This window comes from Lutra lutra, chromosome 2 (assembly GCF_902655055.1).
Source record: "Lutra lutra chromosome 2, mLutLut1.2, whole genome shotgun sequence".
NCBI classification, from domain to species: domain Eukaryota; kingdom Metazoa; phylum Chordata; class Mammalia; order Carnivora; family Mustelidae; genus Lutra; species Lutra lutra.
This window is the reverse complement of record NC_062279.1, coordinates 145,256,802-145,275,877: the sequence shown is the minus strand read 5'-3', so window position 1 is coordinate 145,275,877 and position 19,076 is coordinate 145,256,802. Positions and strand designations below refer to the sequence as shown.

The 19,076-nt window shown below is 57.2% G+C and overlaps 1 protein-coding gene across 2 annotated transcripts in view; it reads right to left on the bottom strand.

Annotated features, from left to right (window-relative positions):
• Positions 1-19,076, bottom strand: part of PPP2R2C (protein phosphatase 2 regulatory subunit Bgamma) — a 127,727-nt gene that overhangs the window by 3,724 nt on the left and 104,927 nt on the right. For both annotated transcript variants that reach the window (XM_047718819.1, XM_047718820.1), the window contains exons 7-8: positions 10,917-11,086; positions 5,652-5,743 (exon numbers count right to left, since the gene is read on the bottom strand). In XM_047718819.1, the coding sequence (XP_047574775.1) occupies positions 5,652-5,743; positions 10,917-11,086 (262 nt within the window). The remainder of the gene's footprint in view (positions 1-5,651; positions 5,744-10,916; positions 11,087-19,076) is intronic.

Here is a 19,076-nt window from a genome sequence, read left to right as displayed (position 1 = left end):
GGGCACAGGCTGAGTGGGTGATTGGAGAAGAGCTCCATAAAGAGGTTAAGCACAAATGTTCTGGAAGATTCTAAGGGAACCACGGGGGAAAGTGCTGAGCCCTGGGGCTGGAACATTTGGAGATTTTGTTACCAGGCCTGAGGGGTGAGGGGAGAAAAGCTGACAGAGACAGAGACTGAGGGGCAGGCGGGGGGACACCTTGTGGCGTTAACCACTGTGGGCAAGTGCCTGCGGCTGCCTGGGGTGGACATGTCTGGTCTGAGTCCCAGGGCCTGGCCTGGCCTCACTGGAGAAGCGAATGCCGACCCTCAGCCGCAGCCAAACAGAACCGGACCAAGTGGAGCCCCCAGGGCCTGAGGCTTGGGGAGAAGGTAGCAAATGCTCTGTAAGCAGCAGGGAAGGAAGGACCAGAAGCTTCTCTTGTTCACTGCCACACCTCCAAGTTCAGAAGTCCCCCCCACCCCCACCCACAGGTGCTCTAGGGGCATATGCAGATATGAGGAAACGCAGCAGAAGGGTCCCAGGCCTTCACAAAGACCCCTGGGGGGAGTCCTAGGAGAGCAGAAGGCTGCCTAGCGCCCCCCACCCCCTGTACCTGACCCTGGGTGGTGGGGGAAGGGGACAGAATGGCTTCTCTGCAGCTGTGCCTGGGGAAGGGGCGCGGCCAGGCCATTCTGTCTTTTGGGGAGATCTGTCACATCTCTGGAGGTGAAGGCAGGATGGGTCTACTCTCTTCTGTAACTCTGCCTCTGAAACCTCCGTCTGGAGGGAGGGGGGCAAAGCCATTGCTTGTAGAGACAAAGAAGTGGCTTGTGGGGAGGTATAGGGCTACGCTGTGTGGGGAGAGGCCCTCCTGCTCCCACCTTCCCAAAGTAAGCCCCCCTTCTCTCCTCGCACATCAGCTCATCCCAGGAAGGCCGGGTTGGCTCAGATGTCCCCCCAGGTTATGACCCATGAGCCTTCTCTCATGTGGAGCGGGCTGGTGACTCCGTCATTGGAACCCAAGCCCACAGGTCATAGGACCGCCCCCAGGGCTGGCGGGTGCACCAGCAGGCAGCCCCTGGGGATCCGGGCATCTGGCCACTGCAGCTGACAGGACCCTGGGCCGGGCCAGGGCATCACTCGGGTGCCCTCCCTCAGACTGTGGCTCACAGCTGAGACCCGGCCATGGGAAGGAGAGTGTGGGCAACAAAGTCAGGGACCCAGAGCTGCTCGCTCAGGGAAAGTCATGCCCCAGGGAGCCCACTGGAGACCTAGGGATGCCAGTCGGTCCAGGGGGCTCCCGGCAGCCCAGCCCGTGGAGTGCCCGTGTTTGGGACTTTCGAAGGCCCATGCTGGAGGACAGAGCAGGGGGCCGGGGACAGGTGATGTCAGCGTGGCCACCGAGGCTTGGCAGGGGGCAAGAGGGGCCACTCCACGGCCCAGTGCCAGAGTCCCAAGGCCGCCAGGCAGGGGGGCTGCCAGGGGGTGGCTGGCTAACTGTTGCAACAACGGAGGGAACATTCAGGGACACGGTGGCCTGCTCATTGTCAGCTCCTCGTGCAGCCCGGGAGATGACGAGCCCACTGGGGAGATTCTGCACATATCTCTTGCTTTCCAGAAAAAGGGGGTATGTTTTCTTGAATGTTCCACCCAGGTGGGAACCCCCGGCCCCCATGGCCACCCCCAAGGGTGTACGCGACCGAGCTCCTGTCCATTCTTAAATGCACTGACTGTCATCTGACTCTAGCCCTTCCCCTCTACCTTCACCATCCACATCACCCTTGTTGCTGGCCCAGAGGGACGGCTGTAACAGCCTGCTCACTTGTCCCCCTGATTCTGGCCCCCAGCCCAGCCCCCAAGCATATCATCCCCTGTACCCACCCCAGGGATGCCCAAGAGCACTTGTTCACCCTGACTCTTAACCTCTGTCCTCAACACCGAGCTATGGCCACATCAGTTGCTCTTCCTTCCCTGAGGTTTCTGCCATGCTGTTCCCTCTCCCCCAGTGCCCTTCCACCCTCTGTGGGCAAATTCCTACTGGTTTCTTGAGACTTGAGGGCACCTCCTCCGGGAGGCTATCCCCAGGCCCCTCTCCTGATGGGCCCGCACCCACTCCCCTCCTGCCCAGGGCTTTCCTCTGAGCTTGTGCCTTGCAAAAGGCACAGGACAAAGGGTCCTGCCACGTAGGCAATGGGTCCCATCTCTGCTGTGTCCCTGGTGCCCTGTGCTCTCGGCGGTCCCAAGACTGGAATCTGCAGATCCCACCTGCCCAGACAGGAAGCATGTTAGGGACAGACTCTGCACCGCACCCTGCAGAGGGGGAACCTCGGGGTCACCAGCTGGGATGCGCTCTGACCTCCCGACCCAGGACAGCAACCCATCAGGCCTGTCTGGCTCAGCAGACAAGGGCGGGGGGTGGGGACCCGCCTGTGGCCCTGCCAGATGCCCCCTTCACTCCCACAGCAGGTGTCCTCTGGTATCAGCTGCTGTCACAGGCTGGGTCCCAGGGAAGGACTGCACCTGCCAGGTAGGCAGCAAATGCACAGGTAGGAAGCGCCGATGAGCCCAGATGCCCTTGGCCCCACGCTTTATTAGAAGGTCATTCCTCTTTCTCTCCCTCCTAATCACCTGCTGTGCCCAGCCCTGGGGCTCAGGGGACACTGCTGAGAGGCCAGCAAGAGGAGGACTTTCCTCCTCCCCCAGGGCAAGCAGCTGTGGCACCCCTCCCTCATCCAGCCTCACCCTGCGACCTCCACCCTGCACCCGGCTGCCCTATTTGGTGGTCACTCCCAGAGCCTGCAGAGGAGAGGGGTCAGCTGTTGGCGACAGACCCACCCAGGGAGCTCATAAAACTGACAGCAGGCCTGCTTGGGAGCCCACTCAGGAGCTTGGGGCCAGGGCCCAGCTATGGTTTCCAACACCCACGCCGGAAGGCGAGTCTGAGATCCCCGTGGGGCCAAGGCCTCCCCTCCATGGGCCCAGAGCAGCTGCCATGGAGATCAGACTGGGGTCAGGAATGTAGCGAGGCAGCCCCAGGCAGTAGGTGGTCAGGGGCTGGTGACTGGCCTCACTGTAAAAACACGGGATCAGAAGCCTTTCTCTCTCCATGCACTTTACTTGGGCCTAAACGGTGAAGGCACACCCCCAGCCCGGTATTGTGGGTGGGGACTCGGGCCAGCCCACCAGGGTTCAAATTCTACCTCGGTCCCTAACATGCTCCCCCGACAATCTCCATGCAGGTTTTTCCAACAATAACATGGGGGTAATGAGGAACCCCAACTCCTGGTGAGCATGGGATTCTTGGTAAAACAGGACAGTGTGGGGCCCAGGAAACTCCAAAAGGTATTTCTTGATTCTAATCATCCTCCTGGCCTGAAGCCCCAGTGGCTAGGTCTGGGACAGGACACTCCAAGCAGGGAAGTGGAAGGAAAGAGGGCATAAGGAATGGTTCCCAGGGAAGGGCCTGCTGAAGCCCCCTCCCTCCCAGCTTGTGATCCACAGAGGGAAAGGTGGAGTGACATCACAAAAGTCCCTGGCAACCCACACAGCTGGGCGGAAGAGGGAGCCCCCTCCCCACGTGCAGGGAGGCAGGTCTCTCTCATCTCAGAGCACCAGGTCCCAGCATGCCGCAAACCACGCCAGGACAGGATGGCCCACTCCTTACATTCCAGAAGGTTCTCTTAACAGAGAGCCCCTGCCCCGGACTGTGTCTATGCAGGTTGCTTCACCTCTGGGCCCCTCATTTTCTTCATCTGCACGTGGGGACGTCAGTCACCACTCTTGTCCCCAGGGCTCTTTACACTGGGGACAGCTGAGGGACTGTGGAGCTCTGGGCCCTATGCGCCCTTGCTGGCCAAGCGGGGTATGCAATAATCGTGTCCACAGGGACTGGCTCGAAAAGTGAGCATGTAACCCGAACCAAGCCGATAGGACCCTCCAGGAGAACTTCTGGTAGGCACGGGGTGGGCTGTGGGCGGTGAGGTCAGTGCCAGGGAACTACGTGGGAGCATCTTCCGAGCAGTGAGGGGAGCTGCAGGACCGGATGGGGCTAGTGTGTGAGAAGCAGGGAGGCACAGAGATGACAACAGAGAAAGCAATGGCCCCAGGATACACCTAAGCCCTGGGGTGGCCTTGCATGCCCCTGCCCAGAACGAGCTTAGGCTTGTCTGACTTCTACAACTGGAAGACGCCTGGTTGACCCAAATCCCTTTGTCCTAGGCAGAACAGATTAAGGAGAGATTCCTGGAGGAGGTGTTCAGGATGATGTGGAAAGAGGCGGCCCACGCCTATGCCTTCCGGAACATTGATAGCCACTGACTAGACACCCCTGAGGCCCCGAGGGAGCAGCTCAGGATGGGCTGGGCCCCAGTCATACCCCCAGGGGCACCCTATCCAACAGGGAAGGCAAATGGAGTCAAGGAGAAAACATGATAAATGCCAAGACACAGATGGAAAACTCAGGAGGTTGGGGGAGGCGGGGCAAGATGGAGAGGGCTCTGAGGGCTTCCTGGAGGAGGCAACCTTCAGTTGAGTCAGTAATCTGAGGTGACAGCCGGAGTGAGCTAGGTGCAGTGACGCCAGGATTTCAGGGTACGGGAGCAGAGCTGGTTGTGGAGGGGGAACCACTGAGGGGAGTGACAGGACCCCCAGGGGTAAAGTGCATGGTAGGAAGTGGCATGAGAGGCAAGAGAGCCTAGCTCCAGGCTCGACACCAACCAGGACAAGCTTGGCCGCTCTTGCTGCTTGGGAGCCAGGCATCGCCTGTGCTTGAGTGCCCCCTGGTGGTCACGTGGAGGAAGGGCATGCAGCGGTCAGAGCCAGGGGAGAACCCCCAGAAAACACACACACAGCAGTGTTGGAATCCCCTCTGGCCAGCAGTATGTCCCTCTCCTGAGATTCTAATAGACCCTGAACCCCAAGACCTGCACTGCCGGTGCTCACTGGGGAGCCCCCAATATGTCAGGGTCTGTAGCTCAGGTCCTGTCATCACTGGAGGTGTCTGGGCTTGGCCTGAGTATAGGCCTGGAAAGGGTGCATGCAGGGTGTTCCCTCTGACCCTCTGGGTCAGCCTGCTCTCAAGCCAGGGCTTCTACCCAGGTTTTCTAAGTGTTATTGACAGACCCCGTGTGACCCGCAGAGACCCCCTGGGCCGGGTGAGCCCCAGGATGTCAGCACAACTCCAGGGGATCCCTATGCCCAGACACGGTGGCCCAGCCCACGTGGGGCCAGCCTGCATGCAGGTGGCTTCCTCTCGGCTTATCCCTGTGGTTTCTGGGCCCTCCTTCCCACCCCCACCCTATGGTCTCAGCATAGGACTTCCTGTCTGCACCTGCCTTGGGCCAGGCCAACAATGCGAAGTCAGGAGCTCATCTTAGGTCATTTCCCGCATGTGTGGGGCTGTGAGATGTGCTTTCCACCCCTGAAAGGAACATCCCTCACCCCAGCTCCCCCGGGAAAGTGGCCATGAGGCTAGGGACCCGGGGCTGACTGGAGGTGGGTATAGTCAGGGACCTGTGGCACCCTATCCTGCCCCAGCATGGAGGGGCTGAGCCCAGGAGCCCCTCAACACCTTCGTTCACCAAGGCTCATGAACGGCACATTCGCACCATGCTGGGTCAGCAGCCAAGGCCCTCCCCAGCCGCGGGGCCTCTGTCCCAGGCCCGGGGTACCTGTCACTCCCGTTCCAGGCACATTCAAACTTGTCAAAGATGCAGTCGTTTTCATACAAGGAACAGAGCTTGCTCCGAAGGTAATCATGGACCTAGTGAGAGAAGATGCAGGGTGAGCTGGGGCGGGGTGGGGGGATCCTGGCCCTGCAGCCAGAAGGGTCTCCCTGAGGGTCCGGATGGCCCTCCCGACTCAGCCCCACTCACCTAGAAGGCCCCACAACCTGTCACAGCCGATTCCTGAGCTATGGCCAGAGAGGGGACAGTCACCGTGACAAAGGGAACCATACTGTAGAGACCAAATCCCGGCTCCACCCCTGCCCCTGTTGTGTGATCCTGGGCAAGTCACTACTCCTCTCTGAGCTTCGGTTTCTTCCTCCCTTGAGTGATAAAAGCACAAAGCTCATGGGCTGTTGTGGGATCAACCCGAGGAGACTGCCTAGTATAGGGGTCCTGTCCTCTGAGGACAGTCACCATGAGTACAAATCATGGAAGAAAGGGGAGGAGGATGCCCAAGGGCCTCTTGAACACAAGCTCAGCAGGCATCACCTGTCCTGTTTTGGGGATGAGGCACTGCCTCTCAGAGAGGGTGAGTAACTGGCCCAAAGTCACACAGCCTATAACTGGAAGACCAGGACCCTCTACCAGAGTCACCTGCCACCACGGGAGAGATGGTGATGTCCCTGTGGCCCGTGTCCACCTCCCAGCAGCCTGATCCCACAAGTTCTACACCTAGAGGGCTTCGTGGGGGCTTGCTCCCTGCTGGGGATGGGGTCCTGCCCCCTGAGTGGGGCGAGGGAGTGTACAGCGGTGACCCAAATCCCAAATGGCTGTGTGACCCAGTCACTGAACCTCTGTGAGCCTAAGGCTTCCCACCTACAGAGGGAGCGGAGAGACCCTCCAAGCAGACAAATGGGGGCAAAGCACCCTGATCAACTCTGGAAGGACAGACAGAAATACGTGCTCAACTCCTGTTGAGTGACTCAGGCCACAAGCCAGGGGTCAAGTGCGGGGTTGGGGGGGAGAAGAGGGGAGGGGGGAAGGGAAGGGAGGGGAGAGGAAGCTAAAAGGAGGTGTTCACTCTTTTCTGTCTAGGAAGTTCTTACTCATCTTTAAAAGGAAGGGTGCCCCACCGGCCGCTTCCCTGGGTCCCCAGTCTGAGCCATCTTGTCCCCTCTGGAGTGTTAGGGCTATCTGCGGCTCCTGTCCCAACTTTCTGTGTTCGTGCGGACCCCCTCCCCCTCCGAAGGTTCACCCTAGTCTCACACAGTGACTTCCCCGCCCGCCCAGGAAAGGGGCTCCACAGCCCTTCCTTCCCCACCCCTGCCTGGACTCCTGTGTGCTCCTCTCCATCCTCTGATGACAAAGCACACAGCAGACCATCCAGCTGCCAAGGGGATGGCAAGAGGCCCACAGAGGCTGCCCACCACTGAGCCCCCGGTCCCCCCAGTGTTCCCCATCCTTCCCCGTACAAAGGCCACCACCAACAGCATCCCTCCCCACACCTCTTGTTGGTCCCACCCCTCATGCCGCTGGTCCAGAATCCAGAGAGATCCAGAGCCCAGCCTCTTCTCACCAGGTCCAGTGCTGCTACCTGCTCCAAGGCCACCTCCCAGATCACGGCAAACACCTCCTGACCGCTCTCCCTGTGTTCTCCTGTGCCCGCCAGCCCCAGTATCGCTCCATGGGCAGCCAGGGAGACCCCTAAGAAACCAAGCTGGATCCTCCAGGGCTCACAACCCCCTGAGCTCTGCCCCTAGTGACTTCTCTGACCTCAGACTCTTCTTCTCTTCCCCTGCTCAAACTGCTGCTCCAACTGGCTCCCCACCATTCCTGGGCCACACCAACCATGAGCCTGCCTCAGGGCCTTTGCACTTACTGTTCCCTCCTCTGGGAGCACCTTTCCCACAGATAGCTGATGCCCTCACCTCTCTCAGACTCTAGCACCCCTACTTTTTTTTAGCCTCAAACTCTGGTTTTCTTTATTTGTCACACTTTTTGCAGACTGTGATTATTGTGTCTATCTGCCTGGTTTCTGTCCATCTTTCCTGTAGGAATGGATGCCCCTCGAGGCAGGATCTGTCTTGTTCCTCACAGTTTGCCAGTGGGGTGCACAGGGCCTGGTACATCACAGGAGCTTGATGCACTTTTCAGAATGAATGAGTGGGTTAGAGACTCAACTTGTGGCCCTCCAGATGCCGCAAGGCTCTGGGTCTGGAAGAGGGTGTAGTGGGGAGAGGATGGGCTTGCATCCCTACCCAGAGGCTCAAAGGAGAAGGCTGAGCCTTGCATTGGGCTGAGGAGGAGGCTGAGAGGCAGAAAGAGGAGGGCCCAGAGGGCTGTGCTGCGGGACCCAAGAGTGGAGGCCAGGGTGGGGTGGAAGGACTTGTGCATCTTCAAGACCTGGAAGGAGGGAAGCAGAGGGCAGGGCTCTGTGACACCAGGGAATGACCCAAATGTGGGCTGGAGCCATTGGGTTAGGCAGCCCCCCAACCCCAGGTGAACATGGGGGATGGGGACCCTGCATGGCCAGGGGAAAGACGGCATAGAGCCCAGCAGAAGGAATCATGCCAGGCTGCCCCTGATGGGACACTGGCCTGCTTGTGAGTCCCTGAGAAAAAGGGGAAACTGACGCAGGAGGGTCCTGCTATTTCTTTCACACAGGGGCTGGCCTCAGGGAGCCTCCCCCTCCTAGTGAGTCCCTGGCCTGTGGCCACACCACACCAAGGCTCACTGTGTGCCTGTTGTCCAGGACCCTGGAGGGTGAAGCTGCGGCTCCTACTTCTCCCTGAGCCCAGGGTCTAGCCGGGCACAGAACACACCTGCTGATTATGTGTGACAGCTCAGACGAATGGGGATAAAGGTGCCTAGCTTCCTACAGGCCACAGATAGACTCTCAGGGGCCCGTGTTCAACCCCTCCAAGTCTGCTCTGCTCTGTGCACTCTGCTCCCTGGGAGGTCCCAGCAGCCTCACTGATGCACTGGTCCGAGCACTGACATGCACTGTTCTCCCTTTCCCCGTCCTGCAAGGTCAGCACGCCCAGCCCTCTGGTGACGCAGCAAGGAAGAGCGTGGGCTCTGGAGAAAGCCCTATCAGGTGTGGGGTTTGCCAGCTCTCCTCCTGCAGATATACCATTTAATTCCATTTTCTCCAAATAAAATGGGATCAACAGAACACTGGCCCCACTTTCCTGGACAGCCATGAGGCTTTAGGAGAGGAAAAGTGTGCCAAGGACTCAGCTCAAGGCAGCGCATGCTGAGGGCTGGCTCATGCAACACCCATCCCCATCCCCTCTCCCCTACCTTCCTCAAATATAGAGGCCGTGAAACCATTCATTCCCCAGCCTGGTCACAGACCCATTCCAGCCAACGACCTTACAAGAAGTCTTCTAAGGAGTGTTCTGGGAAAGCGTCTGTGCTCCCAAGAAAATATCCAACAGACCCAACCAGTACAGACTTTCACATCCTTCCTATTTCCTTCCTGGAATGAAGGCATAGTTCCTGAGGTGTGGCAGCCATTTTGCCACCATGAGGCATTGCACATGAAGGCAGGGAATGGATATACAAATGACGGTGAGCCAGATCACAGAAGGAGCTGTTGGGATCCCAAGGAGGTCCTGGAGCCACTCGCTGTTCCTGGATGCCCCCTTCAAGACTTCTTCTGAAGGGAGAGAAGTCCCTATGTGTTCAACACTGAGAGTCAGCCAACCACAACTGAGCTGAGCACAACTCTAGAGTATAACAGCCAAAAATGTTAGTCACTGTGTTGGTTTTATGTAACTATTGTCATTTTAGAATCAGTAGGCCAGCGGGCTGGAGGCAAAGCACCCAGCTTTCAGCCTTGTCTCCAGGATAGTCTCCTCCCACTTTAGTGGGCCCTCACATGCTCTGAGGTTCTCTGGAAGTTATGGGTGCTCTCCCTGCAAGACGTAAACATAGCACCTAGTTTCAGGGTCTGTGGGCCTTTATTGACTCCGGGCTTCAGAAGGCTGAGGGTCCCCGTGGATCTCGAGACAGTCATTTCCCAGCCTGGATCTAGGAGGGGCTGATCACTCCTGCACCTGAGCTGGGACTGGGTCATGTCTGCCCCAATCTCCAGACTCTGCCATCTCCTGAGGGTCAGAGGAGATGCTGGTCCCTCCCTGGGGTGGGCAGTGTGAAGAGAGGCCTGGGAGACAACTGGAGGACTGGGCAGGACCTCCGGTAAACACGTGGCTCGCAATGGGGCTGCCACCAGGAGCGTGACAGACCTTCCATGAGCCCTTCCCAGGAAGGGGTAGAAGCTCAGGGAAGGGTCTGAAGGGATCATATACACCTGTAGGCATATGACCTCCAGACTGAGCTCCCGGTCTCTCCCCGAAGTTCTGTTCCCTTCCCTGTGAGCCGCCGGCCCTCAGCCTCCCAGGACACCCCTTACCCCAGGCCCCAGCAGGGAGGGAGGACAGGAAAGGGGCTGGAGGGCTCTGCATCCATCACCGTCCAGCTGCAAGGCAGGTCCCAATAGTCCCAGCCTCTTGGCACCCACGTCCCCTTCCTACCCAGTAAAGCTGATGGCACTCCCTTTGCGGGGACAATAAGGAACAGAGGTAACGAACAGAAGTGCGTGACCCCTGTGGACACCTAGTACTTGGTGACACAGTGAAGGTTTGCCTGGGCTTCTGGTGGAGTCTTGCTCTAACATCCCATGAATTTTGTTTTCTACCCCTAAGAGATCTGGGTAGCTCATAACACAAAGCTGATGGATAACGCCTTTCTGGGGGGGGGGGGTCCCCTGCTTCAGCTGAAGTGCCTGATTTCCACGGCTTGTGGCTAAGGATCTAGAAACAGAATATGCCCCCTATCCCAGCCCCACGCTCCGGAGGGCTGCTCTCCAGGGGGTAGGGGGAGGGCGGGGCTTCTCCCGCCTTAACCTGGGCTATAGACCCCGGCTCCAAGGAAGGACCACATCTGCACCTTTAGTCACCTGAACCCTCGAACTGGGCCAAGGCTGAAGCTCACCCTTGTTCCCCCGGGCTCCGGATCACAGAGGTCAGCAAGTGGACAGCACCCACTGACCCCACGAGGCAGGACTGAGCACACACTTCTGCTCTTGGCCAAGCTGGGGGCTGGGGACGGACTGCCTGGTTTCCTAAGCCTTACTGTCTTCGCCTCCAATATGGGGATATGAACGCCACCTCTGCAGCCAAGGATGTCCCCTCCAGGGGGGATTCCGGGCACAGGGGATGGAGGCTGGGAGGGGTTCCCGTCTGTCTGGGCTGTAGCTCCTACCTGGTAGGTCTCTATGGGCCTCGCCTCCATGTTCAGGTCCCAGACTTTGACTGTGAGATAATCCCGGGTGAGCATGTACCGGCCACTGTGGCTGAACTTCACGTCCGACACAGAGGAGATGATCTCGGAGAAGAAGGAGCGGTTACTGGGGTCCTCGGGCTCTTCGAATACTGTGGAGACAGAGAACAGATGGCCATTACCAGGTTGCTCGGCCCCATGGGCCAGAATAACCGATGACTCTGTTTCCATCCTGGGATCTCGCTGAGTGGTCCTTCATTCATTCATCAAACCTGTAACTGACCACGTATCAGGTTGGGGGCCTGAGCAACCTTCCCAGAAGGGAAGGAGCAGATTCTGGAACAACGGTTATTGAACATCTGGTCTCAGCCAGATTCTGTGAAGAGACCTACTGTACATTACCTCGTCTAACCGCCTGATAAAAACGTCTCCTCAGTCCCACCATCACTCCCATTTCATAGCCAGGAACACTGAGGCATCAAGGGCTAAAAGCCACGCCCCAGATGCTGAGCTAGAAGCAAGCTTTGGAGTGGGAATTTGAACCCAGAGCGGCACTGACTGTGGTGTACTCTGCTGCCACCTACTGGTGATGCTGAGCGCCAGGACCAAGAGGTGTCCTAACATTCTCTCATACAAGGGGCAGTGTCCTAGACAAAGCTGGGCACTGCTTGTGGCCCGGGACCTCTGCCCATGCGGCACTGGGCGGTCGCAGCTGAGCCCTGGTGGCAGGCACGTTTGGTTCGGCTGCCGCGGGGATTGTGGCAAAATCACATCTTGCTGCCCAGATGGAGCTGGCGTCCCAGGTGCCCTCTGCCCCCCACCTCTTATGATCTCAGACCACATGCTCCACACAGGAAGCTGCTTACATGGCTCCTGAAGGTGACAGCTTGCTGCCCCTACTGGACCATCCCACTGGGGGACAGATGCCCAGTGAGTGGCTCCCCAGGCAGCACCCCCGCGTTGCTGTCCCTGAGAACCGAGCCTTCCTGACACACAGAGGTTCCCACACAGCAGGACTAGCTCTTCGGGACCCAGTCTGTTGCTGGCTGTCTCACCAGTTTGCCCGCCAATGTCCTCACTGGCTAATCGGATCCCACAGTGGCCCTGGGGCAGGGTGGGGACCAAACTTGACCAAGCATCGTCACCTTAGCTAACCAAGCTAACCAAGCATTAGCTCCTTAGGAGCTGGGCTGGGCCCAGGGAGCCGGGAAGAGGATGTAGTGGTGGGCGGACAGCTATCTTCCAGCCCGTCTGGAAGGAATTAAACATCTGACAACCTTTCCAGCTGTCCCCATGGAAACCGGCTGAGTGGCTGCTCCTTCTGCTGGCCCCCGAGCCCCCAGATCTGAAATAGGGAAGCCGAGAGCCGATCACATGTCCCGAGAGGCTCACAAGCATGCCCTGCCTGCCAGCCCCTCCCGATCCCAAAGTCCCCCATCCTACTTCCTAGCTTCATCCCAGCCCCATATCCCGCCATCCGGGACCCCGATCTCCTTCCTGTCCCAGGCAGATGCGCTTCCTGCCACGAGGGGTCAGAAGAAAAGATGAGTTACAAAGATATAAAATGTGGTCTTCCTCTTTCACCCCAACTTTGCACCCCAGGCCTACCCTGGAGGTTTCCTCTGGCCAGCCTCCACCCAAACCCCCAGGGGTGGTCCATCTCACTTCACCCGTGCACCGGGCAGAGCAGCTGGCAGGCCATGCAGGGTAGGTTGGCAGGGGGTTGGGGGGCATACCAAAATCGCAGAGGAGTGTCTGCACTGGATGTCACAGAGCCATGGACCGTGTCCCCTGCCAGCTTCAAGGAGCAAGACACCACAAAGGTCAAAGCCTGAGAGGATGCTCTAATCGATAGTGGAAGACAGAAACACCAAATGGCCCTCTGTCACCTCAGCTCCGGCTGCACGTGGGCATTTCTGATGACTCTTTAAGCCCAAGAGGACCAGAGCGGCATGCAATGACTGGGAAGGGACACTGACAGGCGTGGGAAGATTATACATAGGAGTTCTTTTTATTTTTCACACATTCCTGTGAAATGTTTGAAACCACTATTTTTTTTTTGGCAAAAGGCTGCCGAAGGTCATCTTCTGTGTCGATCCCTGTCCACCTCCCCCACCCCCGCCTCGCCACCACTGGTAAGCCGCATGTCCCCCCAGGGCATTAATCACAGGTAAGGGAGTCCCCCCTCTAACCGACGGAATCACTCAGGACATTCACAGTAATTACTGCTACCAAGGGTTTACAGAAATGCTCCCCAGAGCCCCTGTCACTGTGATGTCACTCAATCCCACCTCTCCCCCGCTGCCCTAATTATGTTCAGGTTGGAGGACTCTGAATCCCCAGAAATGTCTTACTTCTTTTTAATGATTTTGCATAATTAAGACTCCTGTGGCCCCGGCTGATTCCCTGACAAACACATCCTCCTGTCTTGGTGCCCCATGGCGTCGCCTCTGGCACATGGTGGGGAGGGGGGAGAAGCCCCCCACACTCCCCAAAATGAGGTGAAGGTGTCCTGGGGAGCCCAGCTCTGCGCCCAAGGAATGCGAAGGTGAAGTCAAAAGCGGCGCGATGACCTTCCTCTCCAGCCTCACACGCAGCTGATGATGTTGCTCTTGGTTAAAGCCCTCCATGGCTCCCACTGCCCACAGGACCAAGACTCAGACTCCTACACGGAGCTGATAAGCTCCTTCCTAATGCGGCCCTTACCAACCTGCTTCTCCAGTCACCCTCCAACCTCCTTTCTGCCAGGGCCCCAGCGCCTCAAAAAGAGTGAGGCAAGCAAGGCCCATAGGGTTGCACATTGAACAGCTCACCATCAGGGTCACCTTAAATGAATGCCTTTCAGTGCCCTGCCCTCCCAAACCAGGCAGCGCAACAGAGCAGAGTTCTACATGCCCATAGGCAAGTCCCTGGGCCCAGCTTCCCTGGCCTGGAGAACAAAGCATGATGGGACCTCTGGAAGAAATAACTGGGAGTTATTCATTATAAAACTGCTCAGTTTGGGGGCGCCTGGGTGGCTCAATGGGTTAAAGCCTCTGCCTTCAGCTTGGGTCATGATCCCAGGGTCCTGGGATCAAGCCCCACGTCAGGCTCTCTGCTTGGCAAGGAGCCTGCTCCTCCTCTCTCTCTGTCTGCCTCTCTGCCTACTTGTGGTCGCTGTCAAATAAATGAATAAAATCTTAAAAAAAAAAAAAACTGCTCAGTTTTACTGAGCAGTATCTGCTCAGTAAAATTGTGTGGCTATTTTTATAACATTTTCTCATTGTTTTCTTTCCCCGAAATCTCCGTTCCCAGTTTTAGTTCTTGTCCTCCCTACCAACTCCTATACATCCTCCGAACCCCAACTCGAATGCCCTATTCTATGTGTATCTTGTCCAGATGTTCTCCAAAGAAACAAAAGGGTCACCCTTGCTGCCCTCACAGCCTGGGGTGCCCTCCTGTATGGCATCAGCAGGGATATGTTGTCACTTCATGGGACTGTGAGCTCTTGAGGCAGGGCTCCGTTCTCTGTCATTGGTCATCTGAGCATCCCTGCCCAGCCCGGAGACTTACTCAGAGCCCAGCCCTACTCACAGAGTGGATAGAAGTTTTGGTACTGCCTGCCCATCCCACCTCTTCTCTGTGCCTTTCCTGATCCATATCTTCCTCAACCTGATCCAATCCCACTGAAGCTTCTAGGCCCAGCAGGGAAGCCTGTATCTGTTAGAAGTGCCCCCAGCTCTTGCTCTGGATCCCTTTGGGTAGCACCTGCTCCATCCCACTCCTGTCGGGGTCTCTGACTGCAGGTGGGGGAGGTGACGGTGAAACGGTGCAGGCAGAATTGATCCGATGGGGACCGGGTGAAGGAGGGATCAGAGTTAGAGGGTAGAACTGCCCTGGCTTGAGCCACACAAGCAGGGACAACTATGCAGGCCAGTAAGGCCTTGGAGAGAAATGGACAGACGTGCAGAGAGGGGCTCTGCAGCGGAGTATAGGAAGGTGTGGGCCTGAAGGAGCCAAGAGGGTCCTGCCCCGTCGTTGCTCGCAGCGGCCCCAGCATCGGGTCCCCCTCTGCTCTGATATTAGACAAGAACAGCCTCGGAATGATGAGCACATGTCCAGGCTAGCCCCACCTCGGGCTCCAGGAGGAGTCTGGGCTAGCCTTGCTGGGCAGAGCTCCAGGAGGAGCTGGGAGGGGTCTGTGCAGCAGCAGAGGGAGAAGAGTTGGATTCTGGATCACAGGGCACCCTGGAGGACCGGAGGACTGGTGCCTCTTCGAGGCCACTGTTGGGGTCAGGACCTCCTGCATGACTGCCTCCCTGCCCCTGCCCCCCAGCAACACCCCCTCCCACCGCCGGGAAGGTAGAAGGCATGCCCACTGGAGATGAGCAGGGCGTCACTACAAGGTGGTGGGCACAATGAGTGCTCGCTGGTGAAGAGCTGACAACTGTCATTCTCTGCTAATGACTGTCTCCTGCTTGGCAGGGCGGGAGTAGGGAGTAGTTTGATGAACACCACTGGACAAAATAAAATCCAAGCCTCACTGAGGCCCTGGCCCTTCATGATCTACCCCCACCTCTCTGTCTTGGCACCCATCAGCCCCGCCTTCTCCCCACTGCAGCCAGACTCCTCTCACCCGCTGGGGCCCTCAGCCCTGCCTTCTGCCCCCTCTCTTCCCAGGCTCCTTGGCTCTCTTTCATTCTTTGAGGTGCAGAGAAGCCTCCTGGGACCACCTTGATGGAGAGCCAGCTGCAGCGGGGGGACACCCTCAGAAACTTCCCCCGCTTCGATGCTCCCATTTACTTGGCAGTCAGTTTGCCTATCTCTCCACTCAGCTCGGTAAGGGCCAAGCCAGCAGGCTGGAGCTTGCCTGGGGAGGCAGGATCTGACAGTCTTCCCTCCTCCACTATGCCCACCCTGCTCTGAGCATCAGCTGCCCCCCACCCTACTCCTACCTCACCCCCAGTTTATTCCCCGCTCAGCAGCCAGAGGGATCCTGTCCAACACAGCCAGGCTGGGTCACTCCCGGCTCAAACGCCTTTGAGGCTCCTGGCCTTTTGGAGGAAACCAGAACTCCTGTGTCTTTGTAAAGTGCTCTGATCGCGGTCCCACACACTTCTCTGCCCTCACCCCGCACCTCTGCCTGCTTTGCTCTTGCCTTTGCACAGGGTCCCCTCTGTTGGAGACATTTGCCTTGGCTCTGCATCCAGATATCTAGAGCCGCCCGGCAGCGGGTGGCTGGGTCTGGTCTTTCTACCCCAGATCCATTATCAGGAGTGAGTCCTGGGAGTCTAGTCACGCCCCACCCAGGACCCTTTCAATGAACCTGGCTCACCCACAGTACCTGTCAAGAGTTCTTAAATCTCAGAGAAGATGAAGTGAGAAACGGTACCCATTTATAAGCATGGGACTCTGGGAGCCCCTATCCTAGCTCACCCTAGCTGAGTGACCTTGGGAGAACACCTTAACCTCTCTGTGCCGCTGATGTGGGGAACAATAATGACGCCTATAGACGTCCTAATCTCCAGAATGTGGCCTGTGTTACCTCACATGGCAAGACTGCAGATGTGATTAGGGAAGGATCTGGAGATGCAGAGGTTATCCTGGATTCTCCAGACCGCCCCACGGTAACCACCAAGGTCCTCATGAGAAAGACATAGGAAGGTCAAAGGCAGAAGAGGGAGATGGAATGACAGAGCAGAGGGTGGCGCGCCGCACTCTGGAGATGGAGGGAGGGTCAGGAGCCACGGGACACAGTGGCCTCTAGAAGTCCAGAGAGCAGATTGTCCCCTGATGCCTCTGGAAGAAAGGCAGCCCCGCCTGACTTCTAGACCTCTGCCCTCCGGAAGTGTAAAAATATAGGTTTGTGTTATTTTATGCCATGAAATTTGTGACAACGTGTGACAGTGGCTTACCCCACCACCACCACTCCCAGCTGTGTGCTCTGTGTCCAGGTCTGTGGCTGAACAGCCAAGTGCCTCCATCACTGGGCAGCTCGGAGGATTTATGGAGACGTGATCTCAGAACAGCAGTGCCCGGCACGTAGCTAGCGGCCCACACATCAGCCAGGCTGCTGCTGCTCTGGCTCCCAGCCAGCACATCCCAGGGGTCCCACGAGGGGCAGCGGCTGACATGATGCCCTGTTCTAGCAACCCCTGGGGCCCCAGCCCAGCACACTGTTCTGTGCCATCAAAAGCAGAAATAACTGTCTATTTTGAGGCATCACGGAGGATGTTTCCATGGTTACCCTGTCATAATGACTAGTAGACAAAAGACGCGAATTTCCACGGCTTCGGAGGAAGACAGTGAGGCTGTGGGCTGGGCAGTGGCGTGGCCCAAGCACCCCAGCTCCACTCCTGACAGAGCACCCAGGGAAGCCACCACACCGTGCTGTGCCTCAGTTTCCTTAGCTGTCCCAGGGCAGAAACAAACACCCACTTGTGGCCCAGGACACTCTTCATCCAGTGAATGGAGAGTCCCGGGTTTAGCTGTTAGGAGGATGACCTCATCCAAGGGCCCCTGCCCGCCACACCTGAGTCTGGGGCCCCCAGATCAACCAACCAACACAAGATATTAAGGAAGAAATCTAATCTCTGGGGCTCTTTAAAGACTCGGTTTGAACAACAACCATTTGTGTTCTGATCTGAAACAGCCACACCGGCCTCCTGCTAACCGGCTGTGGCTGCCTGCCTGACTCCCCCGGAGGGCTAAGAGCTGGCGGGATTCCATCTCCGTGAAGCTGACACCCCATCCACTCGCTACCAACGGCAAGTGCATGAAAGCAGGAAAAAAAGCCAGAAGGCGCACTTGGCGGGAAAAGGCTGCGAGCGATCCCTCTACCAGCGATAAAGGGCAGGTGTCGGCACACGATATCGAGTTGGAGAATGAAGAAAAGTTCTAGAAAAAATTTAAAATACAACCTCTATTCCATTGAGCAAACCTGTATAAACCAACCACCAAAACCGATCTACACACGAGTTTCACTAAGACTTCAAGTTAGAGGTTAAACTAACCATTCTGGTCAAAGAGGGAGCGTGGCCTAGCTCGTTTGACAAGAGTAGAAGAATCCTAATAAAATTGGGCAAAGAGAGTGCCAAAAAAAAAAAAAAAAGACAGTTGAAGACCAACTTCCAACTTCACTTATGAATGTTTATGCAAAAAGCAGAATTTTTGCATTTATGCACAAAATGTCTGGGCCACAGCCCGGCCCCTGGGGCCGATGGGGGAAAGGAAGAGATCATGGTGGTCGGAAGCCACGGTGACCCTCCCTTCATGCCTGGGCCCTGCAAAAGCTTTCTGGAACCTCCGTGGGCTCTCTGGGCAACTCTGAAGTTGGTATGTTCCCGGCGGCCCTGGGAGAGGAGGCGAGGAACACAAATGGAGCTGAGTCATTGAAGATGAAGTTCGAGTTCTCGCACTCTGGAGTTCGTGGGCTGATTCACACGCGCTGCAGACACATGCCACCCCCAACCCCAGGCATGTGACAGCTACGGGCCCGGAATCCGCCCGTGCGTGCCATCACAGTAGTGACGGCTGGCCTTGTGGGTGGCCACATGCTCAGACCCCTGGGGAGCCGGATGACGAAAGCCAAGAGGGACTGACTTCCCACCACCAGCCCGCCCGAGAAAAATCATTCAAACAGTGTGGGGTGCACGAAGCTGTCTCTCTACTCCCCAGATACCACCAGCCTTCCTGCACACACACCTGCTTCCTGATTCAGAGTTGAAATCTCTGCAAAAACACAGACAGATGTAGAAAACACGATTATCACTTTCCAGCGCCCACCACTCAGGGACTATCTATCTCTTGGCATTATTTCTTTCTCCCTTTTTCTGTTTCAGTTTTTTTGGGGGGTGGGGATAGTCTTTGCCTTACTTTCTTACCCCCATCAGACATTTTAACATAATCATTTCCTTGTGTCATTGAAAATCTTCTGAATCAAGATTCTAAATGACTGAACGACACTGGAGTATACAGATGGCATTATCATTCACTTGTCATTTGCTCTGCTGGACTTCTAGAATGCTTCTGAATTTGGCCCGTATAAGAAAGGCTGGCCTGGGAGGCCTGGGTGGCTCAGTGGGTTAAGCCTCTGCCTTCGGCTCAGGTCATGATCTCAGGGTCCTGGGATCGAGCCCCACATTGGGCTCTCTGCTCGGCAGG